The 23,764-nt window shown below is 29.9% G+C and overlaps 1 protein-coding gene across 1 annotated transcript; it reads right to left on the bottom strand.

Moving 5' to 3' along the window:
* Nucleotides 1-9: 9 nt before the first annotated feature.
* On the bottom strand, nt 10-22,022 carry LOC140431530 (gamma-interferon-inducible lysosomal thiol reductase-like). The gene is made up of 3 exons (XM_072519433.1): nt 21,910-22,022; nt 6,479-6,616; nt 10-202 (listed from the first exon to the last, which is right to left on the bottom strand). Exons 1-3 carry the CDS (start codon nt 21,967-21,969, stop codon nt 38-40), a joined length of 363 nt encoding a protein of 120 aa, XP_072375534.1. The 5' UTR covers nt 21,970-22,022; the 3' UTR covers nt 10-37.
* Nucleotides 22,023-23,764: the final 1,742 nt, after the last annotated feature.

Genomic DNA, 23,764 nt, shown 5'->3' with positions numbered 1-23,764 from the left:
TACATCCTTTGCCATAGCCAACAACTCTTCAAAAATATTATATGCGGTAGCCTGATATAAATGGCACTGCAAAAAAGCTTATAAGATCAGATTGAACTGGATTTTGGTCAATAACACAAGCGTGTATTCTATTAATATAGCATTCGTTCGGTCCATGTTGACAAGTATATTTTATTGTTCCATCGGCTAGTTTTTCATAATTCTGCAAAATGAAAATATACATATTATATATAAAGAAAATTGGTTGATAACAGCTAACTCAAATTTAAATTCGAAGAAGGGAAATAATTTGGTAAACAGCAGATAGACAAAGTATACTCTTTTTACATTATCCAATATATTTCGCCTATTTTTTATAGCCATCATCAGGGAAAATAAGTGAGGATGTTTGCCAAGATGTTGAATATGAAACAGTTATACAAAGCAATAATAAATTGAAACTGTACAAAAATTACACATACCTATTTGACTCTACAATCTAAATTAATCGGATGGATTTATGAATTGAAAGTAAGGTTAGACCTGAGGTCCTAGGACAAACGAATAAGTTTGAACAGAATGGGTAAAGAACTTGAGCTAGTTATAAATATAAAACGTGGCAAACTGGAATATATGGGCCATATATACACTGTGGATATTAAGTCTTACCCCTTCACTAGGGAACTCCGTTATTTAAGACAAAGATGAAAAACGCTCGGACCCGTCAATTTTTTATTTTAATAGAGGTATTTAATAACATAAAAAAAATTGTCGTCCCTTTCATCCTCTTCATTTGACAGCTACCTCCTCAGATTTTTTAAATGGCAATGGGGGTCGTGCGATAGTTCGTTGGAAAGGGTGTGAAAAAAAGAATTCTAAAATCTATCACACTTTAATTTAACTTTAAGGATCTGTTTGTTAATAACGATTTATTGTATGGAGATACACTTTTCGATACAACAATACAAAAGTAGGTACACTGGTGTTGCTTTAATATGGGACATTCGGTATAACAAAATTTATTTAATTTTTATTCTTGAACGTTTATAACGAATTGTTTTTTTTCAGAATAAATACTTTTGTGTCATTAAAACATAACGTGGTCAGAACAAATTTTTTAAATAATCTAGTTGGCGTGTCTAGTTTTTGACAACTGTCCTAAAAACCAAGCAATTAGCACTGTTGATTGTAAAGAATATTGACAAGAACTTGAGATTTGGTGAGCTTTAGTGGTAACCTGTAAATTTTTAGTTTACAAAAGACAAAACAATCAAAATGGCACCACCTCGTAGATTAGTAGGCAAATGAGAAGCAATTTTAATATTTAGTGAAACAGGACCGTAACTACCATGAAGCTGTGAGAATATATTTAATGAACGTTTTCCGAATCGTCCAATTGATCGACATTACTATAGACTACCCGTCACCAAGTTTTGTGAAACTGGTTCTGTCGAAAACAAGAAACGGGATGGTAGAAAAAAGACTTCTGAGGAAAGCAAGTAGATATTTTGTCTCAATTTGTACTAAATCCATCCAGTTAAACTAAAAAATGTTGCTCGCGAATGCGAAGTAAGTCACAGGATCACCTTACACATTTTAAAAAAAGCAAAAATTTCATCCTTATAAGATGAAAATAGTGCACGAATTGACATAGGATAATCCAGATCGACGACTGCAATATTGTGAAACTATGGATAATAATATTTCACAAGATCCAAATTATTTAACACATATTTGTTTTTTCCGATGAAGCTACATTCTATTTAAATGGTCATGTACATCGACAAAACGTAAGATATTCGTCTGACGAAAACCCTCGATTGTTTCGAGAGTGTCATACTCAATTTCCCACTAAATTAAATGTTTGGGCAGGTATACTAGGGGATCACATTATAGGCTCTTTTTTTATCGAAGTTAACGGAGAAAAGCTATCTTAATCTATTGAAAACACAAATAATTTTTGTAATTAATGTTGTGCTTAGAAACAATCCAGGCGAATTCACCCAAGATCTTGTTTTCCAGCAAGATGGAGCTCCGCCTCATTACGATGCTCGCGTTCCAAATTTTTTAAATAATTTGTTTCCGAGAAGATGGATGTGGACGTCATGGATTCATTGAATGACCACCCAGATCACCAGATATTACTCCTCTAGATTTTTTACCAATGGGCTTAAATCCAAACTGTATGGGAGCCAGTTGACGACACTTGATGAACTCCGTCAAAGAATAAACGAAGAATGTAATAGGATGGATATGCAGACCCTACAAAGGGTTCGGGAGGCAACGAAACAAAGAATCTACTTCTGCCAGGAAGTAAATGGAGAACATTTCGGGCATCTCCTGCAGTAATTTAAGTTTTTTTTTAGGATAATTTGCCAGTTCCTTTAATTTTATAGATGTAATTTAATACTTTATTTTTTGTATATTTTATTTTAAATAAAACCTTTATGCCATACAAAATTTCAACCTTATCCATTTTTGAATTTATCTTTTCAAACCCTTTCCAACGAACCATCGCACGGTGGTCATTACTATTTAAAAAAATCTGAGGGGGGTAGCTATCAAGTGAAGGGGATGAAAGCGGTGACAATTTTTTTTGTTATAAAATACCTCTATTAAAATAAAAATTGACGGGTCCAAGCGTTTTTCATCTTTGTCTTAAATAACGGAGTTCACTAGGGGGGGGTAAGACTATATTTATATCCACACTGTAATGCGTAATGAACAACAATACGACTCACTTCGGACCATAATTCAAGTTAAGGTGCACGGAAAAGGAGGTCTGGAAAAAAGAAGAATATCCAGACGTCATGAACTACGAAAATAGTTTAACTTAAATATTTTCAAATTTTTTCAGGGCAGCAGTCAACAAAGTTCAACATATTTAATAAAGGTACCACAAGGAAAAGAAGTTCACCTTCGTCGCAATTGCAAGAAACTGAATTGTTGAAAATCTACAGGTACTCTACCACCAAGACACCAGTAAGAGCTATAACTAAAGCACCATTTTATATTGAGGATAGACCTTTTGAGAAAACCTGCGGCTGTTTAAAATGAAGTCTTCAAGATCGACGTTAGAGATATTCCTTGTCACGAAGAAAAAGAAAAACATGTATGAAACTATACCCTTTAATGTAACTTTACCCGATCATATTGAGAAAATTTTAACTACCAGACTTAACAGATACTATAAAAAGGGAAGCCTAAGCTTGATCAAAGACGTGAATATTAAGTAATTTTTAACGTTAGAAGCTCTTGTAAGTGTTCTAGTCTCTTGGTTCCGGTAAGAGTCTAGAATTTAAAGGAAACTTCTATCAAATTATCAAATTAGGTAAAAAGAACTTTGGTAGACTAGTGTGTTCTTATAGCGAAGACTGACAAACTTTTAGTACCTGAAATACATGATATAGTTGTTCATATATGACCAGATCTTGATGATGTAGGAACACAAAAATAAATGTATATTATGTCGGTGACGGAGTCAAAGAAAGCTGGGCAAAAAATTAAGTCTAATATGTTAGCCTCGACCAAGGAAGTTCTTGGTGAAAGAAATATAAATAAGAATAAATCGTTCCCGAGGCGAAGAACTCCATGGTTTTGTACAAAGAGTGAAGGAAAAATGTAAAGGAAAGAAAAAAGCATACCTAAAATACATGTCAACTAAAACACAAGAGGCATACTATAATTACAAGACAATTAGAAACGAAAACACATGCATATCATCACTGGAAACGTTTTTCGAAAAAAATGGAACATGATTTTTACGGTCTGTAAAAAGGAAATATGGCGCTTCATAAGAGGTCAAAGAACGAAGGTAAATAAACTAATAGAACCAAAACACATAGAAAAGGATACGTGGATTGACTACCTAAAAAAAGCTATATGCAGAGGAAGAACAAACGACACTAGAACCGTAAACACCAGAAATTACCACAAAATGAAGAACTTAATATAAATGTAAAGAAAGTTCGGAAAATATGTGAAATCCTGAAGAAAAGAAAAGCAGCAGGTAAAGACGGTGGGTACCAAACGAGTTACTGAAATATTGTGGAACAGCAATGACAAGAACAATTAACAACATTAATTATTAAAATTATAAAACACAATAAAATACCGGAAGAATGAAGAACGAGCGAACTAATTCTACTATTCAAAAAAGGAGATAAAAACAGCCAGAAAACTACAGAGGTATAAACTTGTTAAATACTACGCTAAAACTTACAACTAAAATTTTACAAGTGTTAATAAATCAGAGGATACGTTTAGCAGATGAACAACAGGGTTTCGTGTACAGATGCAATATTCGTTATAAAGCAAATTACTGAGAAATTACTAGAGTATAATAGACCAGCATTTCTGTGTCTGATTGACCTAAAGAAAGCGTTGGACAGAGTAAGACTTAAAGATGTAATCTATCTTCTGTATAATAGAGAAGCTGCTTTAAATATTATAAAAAATTATCGAAAATATCTACCAAAACAAAAAAAAAATGAAAGTCAGAATAGATGGACAACTTACAGAACCTATAGAAATAGGCAGCGGAATAAGACAAGGGGATTCATTGAGCCCCATGCTCTTCAATTTGATTATAGATGAAATCATCAAAAGCGTTAACAGAGGAAAAGGATACAGAATGGGAAATTAGGAAATCAAAATAGTCTGTTACGCTGTTAAAAAAAAATCTTATCTCAGAAAAACTACACTAATAATAGTCAGCAAAGAACCAACCAGATGTAAAATAGAAATTAAAGAAGAATAAGAAGAAGTTATGTCGGTAGAATTTCAAAACAAGCATAGTAACCAATAAAATCAATACCTGAGAAGCTCTATAATACAAAAAACTGCCGTTTGCGAAACGGGAAGAAGCTAAACAATTTTTTGGAGATATAGACAAATAAGGGATCATTGAACCATCCAATTGTCTGTCAACCTCACCTAACGTCCTGGTAAATAATAAAAATTTATTGCATGTTTTTATTTTGACTACTACTAGCTCAATACGGTGACAAAAAATATAGATACTTCTTGCCAAAAATAGACGATACATTGGATAATCTCTTTGGGTCATATTGATTCTCTTCACTTGATCTTAAAAAAGTTTATATCAGCAAGTAGGAATCACGTCAGCTGAGTAAGAAAAAAGTCGCATATTCGATAGGTTCAGGCTTCTGGCACTTAGTAATTATTACTTTTGATCTATTGCTTTCGCGAAATTTAAGAGATATTTTTGAGGGGCCTAACATGGCACACATATTTGGTTTATTTAAATGACATAATTGTAGTTCAAAAGTTATTTGATAAGCATTTTAAGAATCTGAGCAAAGTTCTTTAATAATAACATTTAGCTTATTTAAAATAAATCCAAAGTAGTATCAAAATACTAAGAAGGCCTATTAACTTTTTTACAAATATCTGTATGGTCCAAAATTTGAATCTGCGAACTGATTACGCAGCTCTAAAGAGGCTTCTACAATTTTGAAATCCAGGAGGTCAAACAACTAGATATTTTGAATGTACAATAATATCATTACGACATCGAGCACATGCCAGGAAAAACCAATGCAAATGCCAATCCCCTTTTCAGAAGGCTATATAGAGCGACATGTAGCCAATGTTTATTGCTGCGTGCAAATTCACTATCATTGTAAATAATCAAAGGCTACCTTGACAGCTACAAGATGCTCAAGCAGATGATCCATATCAGAAATATATCGTCAATTGAAAACGTAATGGTGAACATGTAGTATAGATGTTAAAACTTTTTAACTCCTTTTAAACCTTAAAACAGTATAGAAGTTTAAAAAAAACGAATAAGTTACAGCTAATTGTACTGAAAAGTAAACTGTTACAATTGTTGCATTCGGTACATAACTGAGAATAGTGAAGCTTTTCTACAATGTTGAGCTTTTAGCTTGCTTACCAACTGTCCAAAAGAAAACTTGGCAGGTCAAGAATACGTCGACAAAAAGAACGTGATAGAATACATGACCTTGCCAGAAAACATATCCAGATTTACAGTGATGGAATGAAAGATAGATCGAAATATAATTATTGATTAACTAATGCAAGATCAATATAATTATCTATTAACTAAAGACAATGGGAAGGTTTATACGAATTTAAAAAGTAACTAAATTGTGTGATACACCGAACTAAGCAATTGCCTAGACGGAAACTAAAAGTTGTCCACATAAATAGTTTTTTCTCAGATGCTGGTTCAAATGATACATAAGACGCAAAAGCCACATACCATTAAAACCTGGATATTAACCCACCGAGTTTCAACGAATGTATGTCAAATGACGCAGATAGAAAGAATGACCTGCGACAGTGCCACCATTAAAGTATAACAAGATCTTTTTACAGTTCCGAAACATATATTATTGCTTGATTTTTTTATTTTATTATGTAAATATATGGTAATAAGCTTTGTAAGTCTATAATAGAGTTATACATTATTGATTTTTGATTTAATATATCACCCAATATTATAACTCACCTCCCATCCATACGGTATTAAATCCAATTTAAAGCTGTCTCCCAATTGTTGGGATCCAGGGTATAGTTGATCCAAAACAAAATCAGTTGCATATGGACTCAAGCCTTCGTAAATCAAAGTCACAGTTAAATCTGAATCCTAAAAAAAAATAAAACAAAATATATTGTTACACAGTTGATAATATATATATATATATATATATATATATATATATATATATATATATAATATATATATATTATATTATATATATATATATATATATATATAGACTACATAAGTTTATTTATTTAAATAAAACATGATTGCATAATAGTAGGCGACTTTAATACCCATCTGCCATCATGTGAGCATGCAGTGATCCCATCAGGGGGATCACCTGCATGCTCACATGATGGCAAAGTTTTGGTGAATGCTTTAGATTATTTTCCAAACTTGATTGTTATAAACGATGGATCTGCCACAAGGATTTTCCCTCCTGGCCAGGCTAAATCTGCAGTAGATCTCACAATTGCTTCATCTAAGGAATGTCCTACACTTGGTTGGTCTGTTAGTCAGGATACATATGGATCAGATCATTACCCAATCAGTATTACGCTTAATAACTATTATCACAATGATGCAATCACGTCCCCATTATATAGATGGTCTATGAATGAAACAAATTGGACCTTTTATACAGCTGAAATAGAGAAATCATTTTCCACGCCACCAAACTGCATCGATACCAACCGTATGTGTATATTTTTAATGGAACAGATCACGAATGCTGCGAACAAATCTTGCAAAATTCTAGGACCATCCTCAAATATATCATTCAAATCACCCAAATGGTGGGACGAGGAGTGCTGTGAGATATCGAATAAGAGAAAAAATTGAATGCAAAAGGTACAAACAAAATATGTGTCTGGCAAACTTTGTTGAATATCAAAAAATAAATGCTAAATGTAAACGAACCTTTAAACAGAAATGTAGAAAATAGTTGGGCCAACTTCTGTCTCAATCTAAACAGACAAACTTATCCAACTGAAATATGGGATAGAATTAAGAAAATTAAAAAAAAAAAAAAAATAAAAAATCTGTATGTGCACGACGAAAATATCGTTAAAAATTTGTTTCATAAAATGGCTCCTCGCTATATTCCTTCTTCAATATATCCTCGCTGAAGATACATTTAAATCACATTTTTTTAGTATCAAGCCTATTATTATCAATAAACTAACTGCTAATATCAAGAATTCTAAGAGATCCTCCTCTGGGATTGATGGTGTTAATTATCTTTTGATATATAACTTGCCTACAATAGCACTTCAATTTCTCCGTGATATTTTTAACAATATTCTAATTAAAGGTGATAACTGTGATTCTTAGAAGCAGTGTCTTGCAATACCTATCCCAAAAGCTAATGATCCCAATGTCCTAAGACCGATATCTCTTATGTCATGTATATTAAAAACATTTCAACGAATCATGAAAAATCGATTAGAATGGTGGATGGAAAGTAACAACCTTTACTCAGACGGTCAGCTTGAGTTTCGTAGAGGAAAAGGAACTATGGATTGCATTTCACACTTAGCAACCGATATCCAGTTAACTTATTCTAAAAACAAATACACAGCTGCTTTATTTGTGGACATTTCTGGTGCATATGATAACGTTATTCTCGACCTTCTGCTCGAGTGATTGAACTTGTGAACTTGTTAAATTAGGAGTGCCTAGTATATGTGCTTATGTCCTAGTCAATCTAAATAATTCACTGATTGGTCAAAGGATAGTTAACAAAGGGTTACCTCTGGGCTCAGTTTTTTAGTCCCTTATTATTTAACTTGTATTCATTAAACTAACATACTATGGGAATGCAGTAACATTTTACAATATGCTGATGACTTCTGTTTCTATGTTGAGAAAAAAACTTTTCAACAATGTGTTAATGCCCTTAAAGTAAATATGTCTTATTGCAAAAAGTATTTTGATAGTCATGATCTTGACATCTCACCTAAGAAATCAGGTGTAGTATTTTTTTTCGAGACACAGGTTACCAAAAGTTAGTACGTTAAAATTCTCCCAGCTGGAAATTCCTGTATATAACAGTTTTACATACCTAGGTGTTACCTTGGATTCAAAATTAACCTGGAACCAGCATAGTAATAATTGCATTACCAAATGTGAAAAAAGCCTTAATATCTTTAAGGCCGTTAATCGATACGATTGGGGAGCAGAACCGAAAATAAACTTATTTTACAGAGCATATACCAGATCAATTTTGGACTATGGAAGCTTTTTCTATGGATCAGCGATAAAGCCTCGTTTGATTTAATTAGATCGAATACAATGCAAAGCTTTAAGGTTAGTCCTAGGAGCTTTCAAATCTACTCCCACACCGGCCCTTTTGGCAGAATGTAACGAGCCACCTTTACATTTAAGACGTCCATTTTTGGCAGAAAAAATTTATTCTTAAATGCCAGTTTAATAAATAAAAACCTGCTGTAGTAATTCCTTTATCTATTTCAATTGTTTACGAAGATTTAGTAGTACAGAACAAGCTGGAAGACTGTAACCATTCTTGTAAAATTTGTACCGATGCTCAAAATCGCCTGCTGGTGTTGGCTGTGCCATTTACATAGACAATATTCAAGATTATTTTCAGTACAAACTAAAATCATATTGCCCAATATTCACAGCTGAATTGGTAGCCATTGTCAAGGCGTTGGATTGGATAATTAATAGCACATTATGTTTTCGAACGATATATAATTTTATCTGACTCACAGTCCGTCCTCCTCGCATTAAGACACTTCTCTAAACACATATATACCAACAGATTAATTGTAGATGCGCTTGAAACGCTAAGGATCTTAACTTCCTTAAAAAGAATTGAAAAGACAAAGAATTTTTAACTTTTGTATGGGTTAAAGGTCACTGTAATATTCCAGGCAATGAAAAAGTAGACCATTTGGCTAAAGGCGCTACTTTAGTGGGTATATGTCATATATTTATGTCATTTACCTTTAACCGTTGCCTGTATTGTTTGTGTTAAAAAACTCTGAGATAGCGCGTTGTGTTCCTGTTCAATCCTTTTCGTATAGTTACCCAATAGTGTTTTCAATGGGAAGGTTAGGAAATTGAGTGAATGAACTAACGGTTAGGAAATTGTCATGAATTTAAAGGAAGTGTAGGAGATTGTTTTTAAGTATTAAACCAATTGTCCGGCTAAATAGGTCTTGAGCCTAATGCCAAAAAAAAACAAAACAAAAAAAAAAGACTTCATTTTCATAAAAGTAGTTTTAGTTATTGCTATTCTAGGTTTTATTTCTATGTCTGGATCTAGTGTCAGTCACAAGGTTTATTATTATTAAATTGATCGACTACACTCAAATTTAATAAGAGAAAATGTACACTTAATTGAAGTATGTAAAGACTTTTGAAGGGGATATAAATTTTATATGTATACAGAAGCAATGAGCAGAATTGATCTTAATGAATTTTTTATATATAAACAAAAAATAATACTTAGCTCATTGGATTAAGAGTTGGGTTTCAATTTTATATTTAACAAATTTCAAGTGCAATAAACTAATATTTTGCAAAAGAAATATAATAATGTACAATTTTTCTTACAATACGATGACAGGTACATATTTTTGACTATTAATTTTATTTAAACAATGTGCAATTATTTTGTGGTACGGGCATGTACAAAGAATGCCAGAGCATAGGTGGCCGAAAAGAATATTAAACTGGGACCCGCCGGGAAGAAGACGGAGAGGAAGACCTGCTACAAGATGGAAAACATACGTCGGAAATGCTATGATAGATAGAGACCTCAGAGAAGGTGACTGGGAGAATAGAGTGCTGTGGAGGACGAAAACGGCGAACTCATAATGGGAAAAGCCGAAGAAGAAGAAGACAATTATTTTGCACACAATTTATTATATTTCACAACAGTTGTTAAATACACACAATAAAGTTTTGATTAAAATATAAACATATATGTATAGGTATGTTAATATATATAATATATATATATATATATATATATATATATATATATATATATATATATATATATATATATATATATACAGTAGACTCCCTCTATAACGAGAACTGAAATGGCCGACTAATTACCTCCTTATAAGCGGATTTCGTTATATCCAACAACAATAATATTGTGCATACATATGAATATGTAGTTTTCTAAAACATTAACTTTCTATAGTGAAGCCATTCGGAGCAATATAAGATTCTAATAAATATTGTTTGAATGGCGTTTTTAAAACAAAGTTGTTTACTTTTATTGTCAATGAAATGCATTAAAACAAAAAAGAGTTGTTTACTTTTACTGTCAAGGATATACGTTAAAACAAAAAATCTGTATTCTGTAAATATGTATAAAGCGTATAAAGTTATTTTGTCATTTTTGACTGCTTTAAATTGTCCAGTATTCTATCTATCATATTTTCTAAAGATGTGAAACAGTTTTATGCTTCTTCATTTGCGTTTTGTCCTTGGATAAAGTTTCTGACAACCTTTAAAACACTTTCCACATCTTGTCTATTAGGACCCATATTATTAGGTGTAAATGGTCAACCCAATACAATGACACTTGTGAATCATAAATTTTACATTTCCGACTAAGAATCATAAATTGTAAGAAGTTTATTGCCCGCAGTTAAAAAGGGTATTTATTTATGAAGTTAAATACCGTCTTCGTGTATTTATTTATAGCTACGGCCGGGCCAAAACGTAAAAAATACGGTTTTTAATCTTATTTTCTCTCGTTATAAGCAAATTTACCTCGCTATAAAGGGTTATAGTTCAATAGAAATTTCACGGGACATCTAATGTACCTCGTTATAAGCGAAACCTCGTAATAACCGTGTTCGTTATAAAGGGAGTATACTGTATATATATATATATATATATTGTGACGATTAGGGTTTATAGAAAATAATTTATAAGTTATATACTACATAATATTAGATATTTGGTTGTTTTAAATAAATTATATACTAGAGAATTTAATAAAAATATATTTATGTGAGGGCATTTTTAATAAATTAGCATATAATAATTGTAAAAAAGTTGTATTTTAATATTGTAAATATATATAAGTGAGCCATGTGCTTAGGCAACCAAAAATACTCTCGGAGATTGACAGATATTTATACTCTGAAGTGACGTTTAAGAATATTTACGAATATAAGTGGGTTATAATAATATATTGTTTGAAATGTGTATTTTATTAAATTAGAATGTTAAGTTACTAATTTAATTATATATTCTGATCTGAAAAGCCTAAATGTAAACAAAATTATTAATAGAAAAGAATGGAATTCTCTGGATCTCCGGAGATGGCCATGTTTGCGAAATGGTTTGTTCCAGAAAATTCATACAAGTATGAAATAGAACAAATTGGAACGGGATCTCTTACGAGATGGTTCTAGAATGTCCAAAAGATATAAATACCCGTGATTTGGATTCAAGATGGCAGTTTTTGAAAGTTTTTAGTCAGAAAAGTTTTAGATAGTGCAGTCAGAAGAGTTTTTAGCAGTTTTATCATGAAAGTTAGTTAGAAGATAGATACATTTACTTAGTGAAGTCAATTGTTCAGAAGTTTTTTAAGTTTTTAGTCAGAAGTCAAGCAGTTTATTATGAAAGTTAGTTAGAGTCAGTGAATCAACTAGAAATAGTCCAATAGTTTAATATAGTGAGTTAAATGAAGATTAAAAATTAGGCATATAATTTAATGCACATTTATAATTATACACAAATAATTATTGAAGATAAAAAAAGGTATATTGGAAGAAATTAAATTATATTATGGTTGGAGATTAGTATAAATCAACTTATAATAATTGGATATTGGTATATTGAAAAGAAGAATAAATATAAATGCTGTTTGCTGGTTTGGTTGGTGGTGTATACATGCTGGTGAAGAAAACTATATCCTAAATTGGTAGAAGCTGATAATTGGAAAAAGAAATTTCACAAAAACAAGGATAACCGAAGTACGAAGACTTTCAGTGGTGATAAGAATATATACAGTGGAAAACAGTTCATTTAGGCATTCAGTGAAAGAAAGGTACAAAAATTTGTTAATATAATTTAGTTAGTGTCATAACAATTTCAATTTTGAAGATAGTTTGTTTAAATTTTAGATTGTCTATAGAATTTAATTAGTTTTATAAGAATATCAATTTAAAGATAGTTTATTTTAAATTTACATTGGCTAAGTTAGATATATATGTGTGTTTCATAATAGTTATAATAAAGATAATTTAAAAAAGTACTTACAAGCTAATTCTTTGAGAACCGCGATAAAAACCCTATATATTATATTATTAAAAATACTCATTGCTCATCATTCAAACAAAAAACACATCATAACAATTTGGCGCCCAACGTGGGGCTCTCTATTTAAAAGAATTAGTTTGGGAAGATAAGTGCTCTCATATAATTAAATAAATTATCAGTAGAAAGAAAAAAGTATAGATTTTAATTTTAATTATATTTGAACAAGTAAAGTCTCAAAATGTCTCAAGGAAAGAAAGGTACAAGAAGCAAAAAGAATGAAGAAGATGTGGAAGTAGAAACACAACCTATACAAGAGGAGAGTTTAGTTCAAGTTCCACAAGATACTGCAGAAATGAATCCAGAAAGAGAGGAAAATGTCAATATGGCAGCTTTGATGTCATTAATGATGCAGATGAACAAGACAATGGAAGAGAATTCAAAAGAAATCAAAGAAGACATGAAAAAAATGGAACAGAAAATGGAAGAGAATACGAAAAAAATGGAAGAGAATTCAAAAGAAATTAAAGAAGACATAAAAAAATTGGAAGAGAATTCAAAAGAAGTCAAAGAAGACATGAAAAAAATGGAACAGAAATTGGAAGAGAATTATAGAAAATTAGAAAAGAAAATAGAAGATAATAATAATAAAATTGTAAAACAAATGGATAAAAAACTTGAAGCTGCAGAGAAAAAAGTAGCAAATGAAATAAAAAGTATACGGAATGACTACAAGAAAAGGATAGACAATGAGAGGATAGAAGTAAAGAGGATTATTCAAGATAATAAGATAGATATAGAACAGAAAATAGAGTTACAGAAATGTAACTTAGAAGTAAAAATTAACGAAGACAGGAGAAACACAGAAGAAAAATTAGACGATATACAACAAAATATCCAAATAAATTGTAATCAAATAAGAAATGTGGAACAGAGAATAGATGATATTTCACAAATGAGAGACATAGGGAGACCTTACTTAAATTTAACAAATGAGACTGGGATTAAATTCTCTGGTAATATAAAAAATTTGCATCCTAGAGTATACATAAATAGTTTAAAACATAAATTAAGATTTGTGAATAATATTAATGATATTAAAGATTATATTAGAATGACATTAAATGACAATGCAGCAACTTGGTTTGCTAGTATTGAGAATGATTTAGATAATTTTCAAACATTTGAAAATAAATTTTTAAATTATTATTGGGGTGAATTAGAGCAAGCCAAGTTTAGAGAAATTCTATATTTTGGAAAGTATAATCAAAATTTAAAATCAAATATGGTAGATTATGCATTGAAATTGATAACAGTTGCAAAATATTTAGAACCACCACTTAGAGAGGATGAAACAGTCTTAAATGTATCTAGACATTTTGATGCTGATGTTGTGCAAACCGTAACTGTACAAAATATTCAAACAATAGATAATTTTATTAATTTTATTCAAAGAATACAAAGAGGCAATATGACAAGTAATAATAACAACAGAAAAAACAACAATACTTTTCAATATAATAAAAATGATAATCAACAATATAGACAATCATATAACAATAATACTAGGTATGGTGATAATTTACAAAATTTTAATAATAATAGTAATCAAAATAGACAGAACTTTAGTAATAATACTAGTTATAATAGACAAAATTTTAATAATAATACTAATTATAATAGACAACATTTTAATAACAGTACTAATAATAATAGACAAGATTTTAACAATAGAAGAAATACAGAGCGACCTAACTATAACAGACAGGTAAATTGTGTTCAAAGGAATAGAAGCTGCGAAGACAGGGAACGAAGTACTACAAGGCAGGAAAATGTGAGTAGAAGTCATAGTAGGGAAGGACATAGGACATCAGATTCAAGTGGTCAGATACAATCTGACAATTCTAATAATCAAAATTTTGTGCAGTAAACTTTCTGAATTACAAGTTAGGCCATTGCTATTATGAAAAACCTTCTGAATTTATTTCTTTAGATGAGTATAAAATTATTGACTCTATTAATTTAATTTATATAAATGCTTTGGCCAAAAATAAAATGATTAAAATTATGATAGATACTGGTTCAGAAAGTACTTTAGTCTCGGAGAATTTTATTTTTAATACATTAAAACTATCAGATATAATAAAGATTCCAAAAATTAAAATTATTGGTGCAAATAATAAGAAGTTGGGTGAAATTGATAAACTAGCCAATTTTAAAATTAATATTCTTAATAAAGAAATTAATATGCAAAGATATATTGTCAAGGATTTATGTGTTGATATATTAATGGGAAATGATGAATTGGAAAAGAAGAAAGTAAAGATAGATTTTGAAGAAAAAATGGTAACTTTGGAAGGGCAAATAATTAAATTTATGCAGAAAGATGAGGTAGAAGAAGGAATAAGAGTTGATAGGATATTATTAAAAGAAAATAATTATGTTTATGAAGAAGAAATGTATTTTGATGATAGGGAAATGTCCCAGAAGAATGTAAAGAATAATTATTGTAGTGAATATTTAAGGAATGGAAATTTTAAGCAGATGGATGCCTACGAGGCGGAGTGCGTAAAATTGGAAGCAAGGAATAATGAGTACATATTGAAGGATAATGTGATTTGTAAAGAAGAAGAGATGATGAAAGTTTTAAATTGCCCTGAAGAATATAAATCAATAGTCATTTCCATATTGCAGCAACACAAGGGACTTGTCAATAAAGAAAATAGAATTGCACAAAATTATATCCATAGTATAAAAGTTAAAGAAGAAAAAGATTTTAAAACAAAATCATACCCAATACCATATAAATACAGAGAAGAAGTAAACAAAACAATTAATAATATGTTAGAAGATGGAATCATTGAGAAAGCAGACACACGTTTTATAAATCCCATAGTAGTAGTACGAAAAAGATCAGGTGAAATCAGGTTATGTTTGGATGCAAGGAATATTAATAAGATTACTGAAAAGCAATTTGAAGCACCAATGAGTATAGATGGAATACTAGGAAGAATTACAGGAATGTCATTTTTCACTAAAATCGATTTACAGCATAGTTTTTGGTTAATACCTCTAGAAAGAAAAAGTAGACAGTATACAGGATTTCAGATAGATGGAGTAGTATATCAATTCAAAGTAGTACCATTTGGACTTCAATCATCTTGCAGTGCTCTATGTAGATGTCTTCATGATAATTTGGATCAATATGAACATTTTGTAATTCACTACATTGATGATATATTAATTTTTTCTAAAACGGCTGAAGATCATGAGAAACACCTAAAAATTATAATAAACAAATTAGACAAAGTTGGACTAAAAATAAATCAAGAAAAATGTACATTTTTTCAAAAAGAAGTAATATATCTAGGTTATAAACTTAACACTAAGGGAATCGAAATGGATCCAGAACGGACACAAGTCATTCAGGAATATAAAACACCACACAATTTAAGAACTTTAAGAGGATTCATTGGAATAATTAATTATTATAAAAGGATGATACCAGATCTAAGTATAAAAGAAATTCCATTACTTGAACTACTGAGAAAAGGTGTAAAATGGAGATGGGATCAGAGAAGAGAACTAGCATTCCAAGAGATTAAAAACATTTTTCTGTCAAATTTGAAAATATACTATCCTGACTACACACAGCCATTCATATTAAGAACAGATGCATCAATAGAGAGATTATCAGGGGTATTATTACAAATACATAATGGGGTCGAATACCCAATACAATTCATTTCAAGAATCACAAAGCCACATGAAAAGGGTTACTCAGTTTCAGAATTAGAACTAGCAAGTATAATACACTGTGTCACAAAATTAAGATTTTATTTGTTGGGTAATGAATTTACAATAGAAACAGATCACCAAGCTTTAACGTCTATATTAAATAACAAATATGGAAACAGTAGAATACATCGGTGGAGTCTAATACTTAGTGAATACTGCTTTGAAGTCAAATACATTTCTGGAAAATCCAATATAGTGGCAGATGCTTTATCAAGGTTAGAAAATACACCACAAAAAGGGCAGCGAACAATAAAAATTGGATTAAATCAATTAGTAGAAAGTACAGGATTATATTCTAAAGAAGAAATTATAAGAGATCAGATCAATTTGAGTGAAAAACAAAAAGTCCTTAGGAAAGATGGGGTATATTATAAAATAATAAATGGCATAGAAGTATATGTAATAACTAGAACTTTAGCAAAGAAAATATTGAAAAATTTACATAACAATTATATGCATATTGGTTCAAGAAAGCTATGGATGCTATTTAGGGACAATTATTTTGCAAAGAATGACATAAGTATAGCAAAAGAAATTACTACCCAATGCCCAATATGTCAACTAAACAAAGAAAAGAATTTAAAAAACCAGAACACATATAAATCTAATGTTGTATATGAAAAACTAAATACAGTTTCCATGGATTTTATTTCAAATTTAGTTCTCAGTCCAACAGGAAAAAAGCATATACTAGTGATAGTTGATTTATATACAAAATTTATTAAACTATATCCCTGCTCTAGAACAAATGTTAAAACATTAAAATTATATATTAATCAATTTTTCAAAGAAATAGGACCATTTAGAAATTGCATAATAGATAATGCTACATATTTTAACAACCAAAAATTTCGGGCATTTTGTGAGAAAAAGGGAATCAACATTCATTTTACAAGTATCAGACATCCTCAGGCAAATCCTGCAGAAAGATATATTAAAGAAGTTATAAAATATTTAAGGATAATGTGTCAAAATCAACACGAAACTTGGCAGCAACATATACCACAAGTAGAATATTTTTTAAATAATACACATAATTTGAATACAGAGGAAGTACCAGAATATTTAATGTTTGGCCATATAGGAAACAGAAAGTGGATTAGTGAATATAATCAGGATATGTTAGAACAAGTAATGCAGAAAGTGAATAACCGAATTAGGAGGAAAGCTGAAAAATATATCAGAAGACAAAATCGAAATATAAAAAAAACCAATCACATTTCAAAAAGGAGACCAAGTGTTAATTCGTTCACTTAGAAAAAGTAATGTTAAAGAAAACCGTTGTAAGAAATTACAACCAATGTTTGAAGGTCCATATACAATTGAAAATCAGAATGGACTAAATAGTTATGTGTTAATAGATGCAGAGAACAGACTAAGAGGCATATTTCATATCAACGACATTTTTCAATATCATGAAGAGATTGAATAATATTTTCTATACCTTTAACACAAATAGATTAACACTAATAACTTACTGATAGATCCATTTCATAGATAGATGGTAGATTTCTTTGTTGTGAATAAATTTGACATCATACTTGTTGAATTTTGTACATATGGAAATTGTTTGGTACCCTAAAAATCATAATTTGGGGTTAGATACTATAATTGCTATAAAAATGTCTTTCTAATATAATAAAGTGGAAAAACTTACCAATTTATATTGATGAAGTTATTTTGAATGGAAATAATTCCTAGATTTTGTCTATAAATAAACATAACACAATATAGATTATATTTTTAATTAAGGTTATATTTTATTCTCTCCATTTGACATGACAGTTTGACCATAGAATAGACGAACTGTTCTCCGTTATTCTCTGTTTTGACATAGACAGCGAACAGGGATGTATTTAACACATTTTAAATAAATAAAAAAAAAATTTGATTTATTAAATTTAATAAGGTATGAGAAAATTAATATTTAAAAAAATAATAAGTAAATTATTTATTTTAAATATTATTTTTGGGGTATTGTGACGATTAGGGTTTATAGAAAATAATTTATAAGTTATATACTACATAATATTAGATATTTGGTTGTTTTAAATAAATTATATACTAGAGAATTTAATAAAAATATATTTATGTGAGGGCATTTTTAATAAATTAGCATATAATAATTGTAAAAAAGTTGTATTTTAATATTGTAAATATATATAAGTGAGCCATGTGCTTAGGCAACCAAAAATACTCTCGGAGATTGACAGATATTTATACTCTGAAGTGACGTTTAAGAATATTTACGAATATAAGTGGGTTATAATAATATATTGTTTGAAATGTGTATTTTATTAAATTAGAATGTTAAGTTACTAATTTAATTATATATTCTGATCTGAAAAGCCTAAATGTAAACAAAATTATTAATAGAAAAGAATGGAATTCTCTGGATCTCCGGAGATGGCCATGTTTGCGAAATGGTTTGTTCCAGAAAATTCATACAAGTATGAAATAGAACAAATTGGAACGGGATCTCTTACGAGATGGTTCTAGAATGTCCAAAAGATATAAATACCCGTGATTTGGATTCAAGATGGCAGTTTTTGAAAGTTTTTAGTCAGAAAAGTTTTAGATAGTGCAGTCAGAAGAGTTTTTAGCAGTTTTATCATGAAAGTTAGTTAGAAGATAGATACATTTACTTAGTGAAGTCAATTGTTCAGAAGTTTTTTAAGTTTTTAGTCAGAAGTCAAGCAGTTTATTATGAAAGTTAGTTAGAGTCAGTGAATCAACTAGAAATAGTCCAATAGTTTAATATAGTGAGTTAAATGAAGATTAAAAATTAGGCATATAATTTAATGCACATTTATAATTATACACAAATAATTATTGAAGATAAAAAAAGGTATATTGGAAGAAATTAAATTATATTATGGTTGGAGATTAGTATAAATCAACTTATAATAATTGGATATTGGTATATTGAAAAGAAGAATAAATATAAATGCTGTTTGCTGGTTTGGTTGGTGGTGTATACATGCTGGTGAAGAAAACTATATCCTAAATTGGTAGAAGCTGATAATTGGAAAAAGAAATTTCACAAAAACAAGGATAACCGAAGTACGAAGACTTTCAGTGGTGATAAGAATATATACAGTGGAAAACAGTTCATTTAGGCATTCAGTGAAAGAAAGGTACAAAAATTTGTTAATATAATTTAGTTAGTGTCATAACAATTTCAATTTTGAAGATAGTTTGTTTAAATTTTAGATTGTCTATAGAATTTAATTAGTTTTATAAGAATATCAATTTAAAGATAGTTTATTTTAAATTTACATTGGCTAAGTTAGATATATATGTGTGTTTCATAATAGTTATAATAAAGATAATTTAAAAAAGTACTTACAAGCTAATTCTTTGAGAACCGCGATAAAAACCCTATATATTATATTATTAAAAATACTCATTGCTCATCATTCAAACAAAAAACACATCATAACAATATATATATATATATATATATATATATATATATATATATATATATATATATATATTGGTTTTTCCATACAATATAATTCTCTTTTTACCCTTTTAAGAGTAAAATCAATGTATGATATATGTAAAAAAAAGATGATTAAGAGTAATTTAAAGAAATGTTAATAGTCACTAAAGTTTTATTAGCAGCCAAAAAAATATCGCAAATGTTCACAAAATTTTCCGTTACACAGAAATTCGTCAGTATTTAACGGAGATATGATAAATTTTTCCGAGCAGCTAGGATTTAAAATTGCAAATTAAGTTTTTTTCTCTACGAGTCAAAAAGAGAAGAAAACGTTCAGATTTACCTATTTTTTTACTATACATAGAGGTTTGTCATAAATAATTATTTTGCATAAAAAATTTACAAAAGTTATTTTAAAAATTATTAAATAAAAAGATTTTTTATGTACTTTTATAATATTAAACTTATTTTACCCCAAAATATTGATTTGAAACAACAAAAATGTGCTTTAATCAACGTTTTCCATCGACAGTCCATTTATGATCCATTTTAACACCCTCAAAATCGTTGATTAATGACCCTATTAATGAATGATTTTCTATTAATGAACGATTATATTATAGGCAACACAACATACATTGCTTGCATAAATTAATTAAAGGCTCTGTGCTTGGCAGTGACCTGTGGTGTAGGCAACCAAACATATACCTATTTATATTCCCACTAAAAAATTTAAAATTATTTTTTATAAAAATAACAAATGTTCCACACAGCCAGTTGGCATAAATACGTTTTCCAAAATTCCTTCCGTTATTGCTAAATTCTTAAAATTAGAGCACCCGCATCTCTACACTGGGCATTGTTTTAGACATTCCTCTGCCTCAATACTGTGTGACAGTGGTGCAGACTTTTCAGCTATTAAAAGACTAGGTGGCTGGAAATCGACTGCTGTAGCAGAAGGTTATATAGATAATTCTATGCAGAATAAACTTGAAAAGGCTGAAAAACTCTTGGGACAAAATACCACTAAACCTTGTCAAAGTACTTCCTTCAGCATCACTATTTCTTCTTCTATCACAGAATATACAGAGGTCCAAGAAGACTTAAATATAAATTTGCCAAAATGCTATACAGCAGATAATTATTTATCAATACCTTCCTTTAATTTCAGTAATTGTCCTATTTCCAATATTAATGTTTACAATAATAAAACTACCACTAAGGAAAATTAAACTTTGAATAAAGTTAATGAAAGCTGAAAAAATTGTTGTTTATCGTTAAGTAAATAAAAATTTAAACTAAGATACCTATCTTTATTTCTAAATAGTACGGTCGACGGAAAAGTTTTGTAACGAACTGGTGAATTAAAATGGCGATTAACAATCTCGAACATTAACGCGCTCACTCCGCTCACGCGTTAAAATATCTCAATTGTTAATCACCCTTATTAATACACTTGTTGGTTAAATAACTATTACCTTAAAAGTGCGAATTATAAAAAAATATAATCAACAGTTTAGAGTTGCGCGCACTTGGAGGTTACTTCTTAAAGGTGTGCTGGTTTCAAAAATTCACTAATTAATGCTTAAAATTATTCATTTTTATCTCAACAGCTTGGTATAGCACAAGTTTTTTCGAAACTACCAATGCCTTATTTATTTTTAGGACAATATCATAACTTACAGGGAAATATTTAATATTATTTATTGAAATTATTTTTAGATAATAGAACATAATTAAATAACGTTGGGATAACAATAAGGAGACCTACAGAAAATTAGTGTTGCCCTAAAATTACGATTTAATTATTATACTTGTTATTTCTAAAAATAAAGATCAACGTATATAAAATGTAGATCTTAGACTACAAAAAATTAATAATAAAACCTACCTGCGTACTGCACGAAACGCACAAAGAAGCAGCTACAAATAATATTATCTTTGAGAACATTTTTAAAGTGTTATGGTAAACATTGAAAAAAAAAATAGCTTTTATACTGTTCCTATTATAAAATTGAAGTACCTCTGAAAATTTAATTTAAGATAATAAACAATTCATAGTATAAATTATTTTTCTTATTCGGAATCTATTTGCATGTTTGGGTACTTTAATATAGCTATAAAAAGAAATGTTGAAGAAGGCAATTCTAAAATTTATTTTAAGTACGTAATCAGCGAATAGAATATAGAAACTAGCAGACGAATTAGATAGGTGAATATGATAAACTGTTGTCGAAAGCCTCAAAGGAATTTCTAAATGAGCTTAAGGCAAATAAATTAATTAGAAGCATCCTACAAAAAATGCATTCATGAGGCTGCAAGTGAAGCCTTGGGTTATAAAGACAAACATAAAACAAAAAATTAAGAATGTTGGTCGGAGAATATGCAAACGTTAGTAAACAAGAAGAAAACTGCTTATCAGAAATGGATGTCAACGAGAAAGGAGGAAGATTACAAGATATATAAAAAATTAAATCGAGATGTAAAAAGATAAGTAGTGAAAAGTAAAAATGAGATGTGGGATCGAAGATGTGCAGAGGTGGATAGGTATTTGGGTGAAACAAGAGTTGGCCAAGCGTGGAAGGTGATAAAGTCTCTCCGGAGAGAAGGAAAGGAAAAATATAACTTGCACTTAATAGATCTGAAACACTGGAAACACCATTATGAGGTCTTATTGACAGAGGATAGATGTACATTCCAAGAGATCAAAATGAAAGAAATATCCAAACATACACAAATAATTGAGATAACAACCGGAGAGTTAAGTGATGCCCCCAAAAGATCGAAAAACTGTAATGCAGCAGGACCTGGAGACATCCTAATTGAGTTTGTAAAGTATGGACCAAAAATATTACATGAGATGTTGGTTCAACTATTTAAAAAATGCTTAAAAGGACAAAATATCCCTGATGATTGGAATGCTGGATACATCAGCTCAATATTCAAGAAAGGGAATAAACGCAAATGCTTTAATTATAGGAAAATAACTGTTATCAGCTCAGTGGGAAGGTTGTAGGGTCAAATAATAAAAAAAGAATAGAATCAGAATACGAAGACATATAAGAACAAAATGGATTTCGTGCAGGAAGATCGTGTACTGATGGTATATTCGTTCTGCAGCAAGTAATAGAAAAACGGAAGGCAAGGAATCTATCTACTCACCTATTGTTTGTAGATTTAGAGAAGGCATACGATACGGTACCTTTGGAAAAACTGTTTTAAACATTGACGAAAGTGGGTCTCAGTAGAGAGTATGTGAATGCTATCGCAATGCAAGAAGTGTCGTTAAAGAAGGAAACTTTATATCTAAATCATTTCCAATAACAAAGGGGCGTAAACAAGGATGTTGTCTATCTCCAACCTAATTAAAATAAATATTCAATCATCGCTAGAGCAGTGGAGGAAACAAGTATCCGGAATGGGAATTGACATAGGCGGTGGTAAATCTCTAACAACTTTATTTTTCGCAGATGATCCGGTAGTTGTAGCGAAGGATGAGGAAGACATGGACTACATGATTAGAAAACTAAAGAAAGAATATGGAAAATGGGGCCTCAATATGAATATGTCAAAGACAGAGTATCTTAAAATAAAAGATGATGAAGAAGATCCAGAGTTAGAAATTAAAAACACAAAAACATGCAATCGATATAAATATCTCAGATCTATAATATCGAAGACAGAACGCAGCAGGGAAAAAAAGCCGTAAACATTCTAAACTCTCTACTATGGTCTAAAGATATTAG

The sequence above is a fragment of the Diabrotica undecimpunctata genome, unplaced genomic scaffold, assembly GCF_040954645.1.
Source record: "Diabrotica undecimpunctata isolate CICGRU unplaced genomic scaffold, icDiaUnde3 ctg00001305.1, whole genome shotgun sequence".
Classification (NCBI taxonomy): Eukaryota; Metazoa; Arthropoda; class Insecta; order Coleoptera; family Chrysomelidae; genus Diabrotica; species Diabrotica undecimpunctata.
This window is presented reverse-complemented; position numbering and strand designations above follow the sequence as displayed.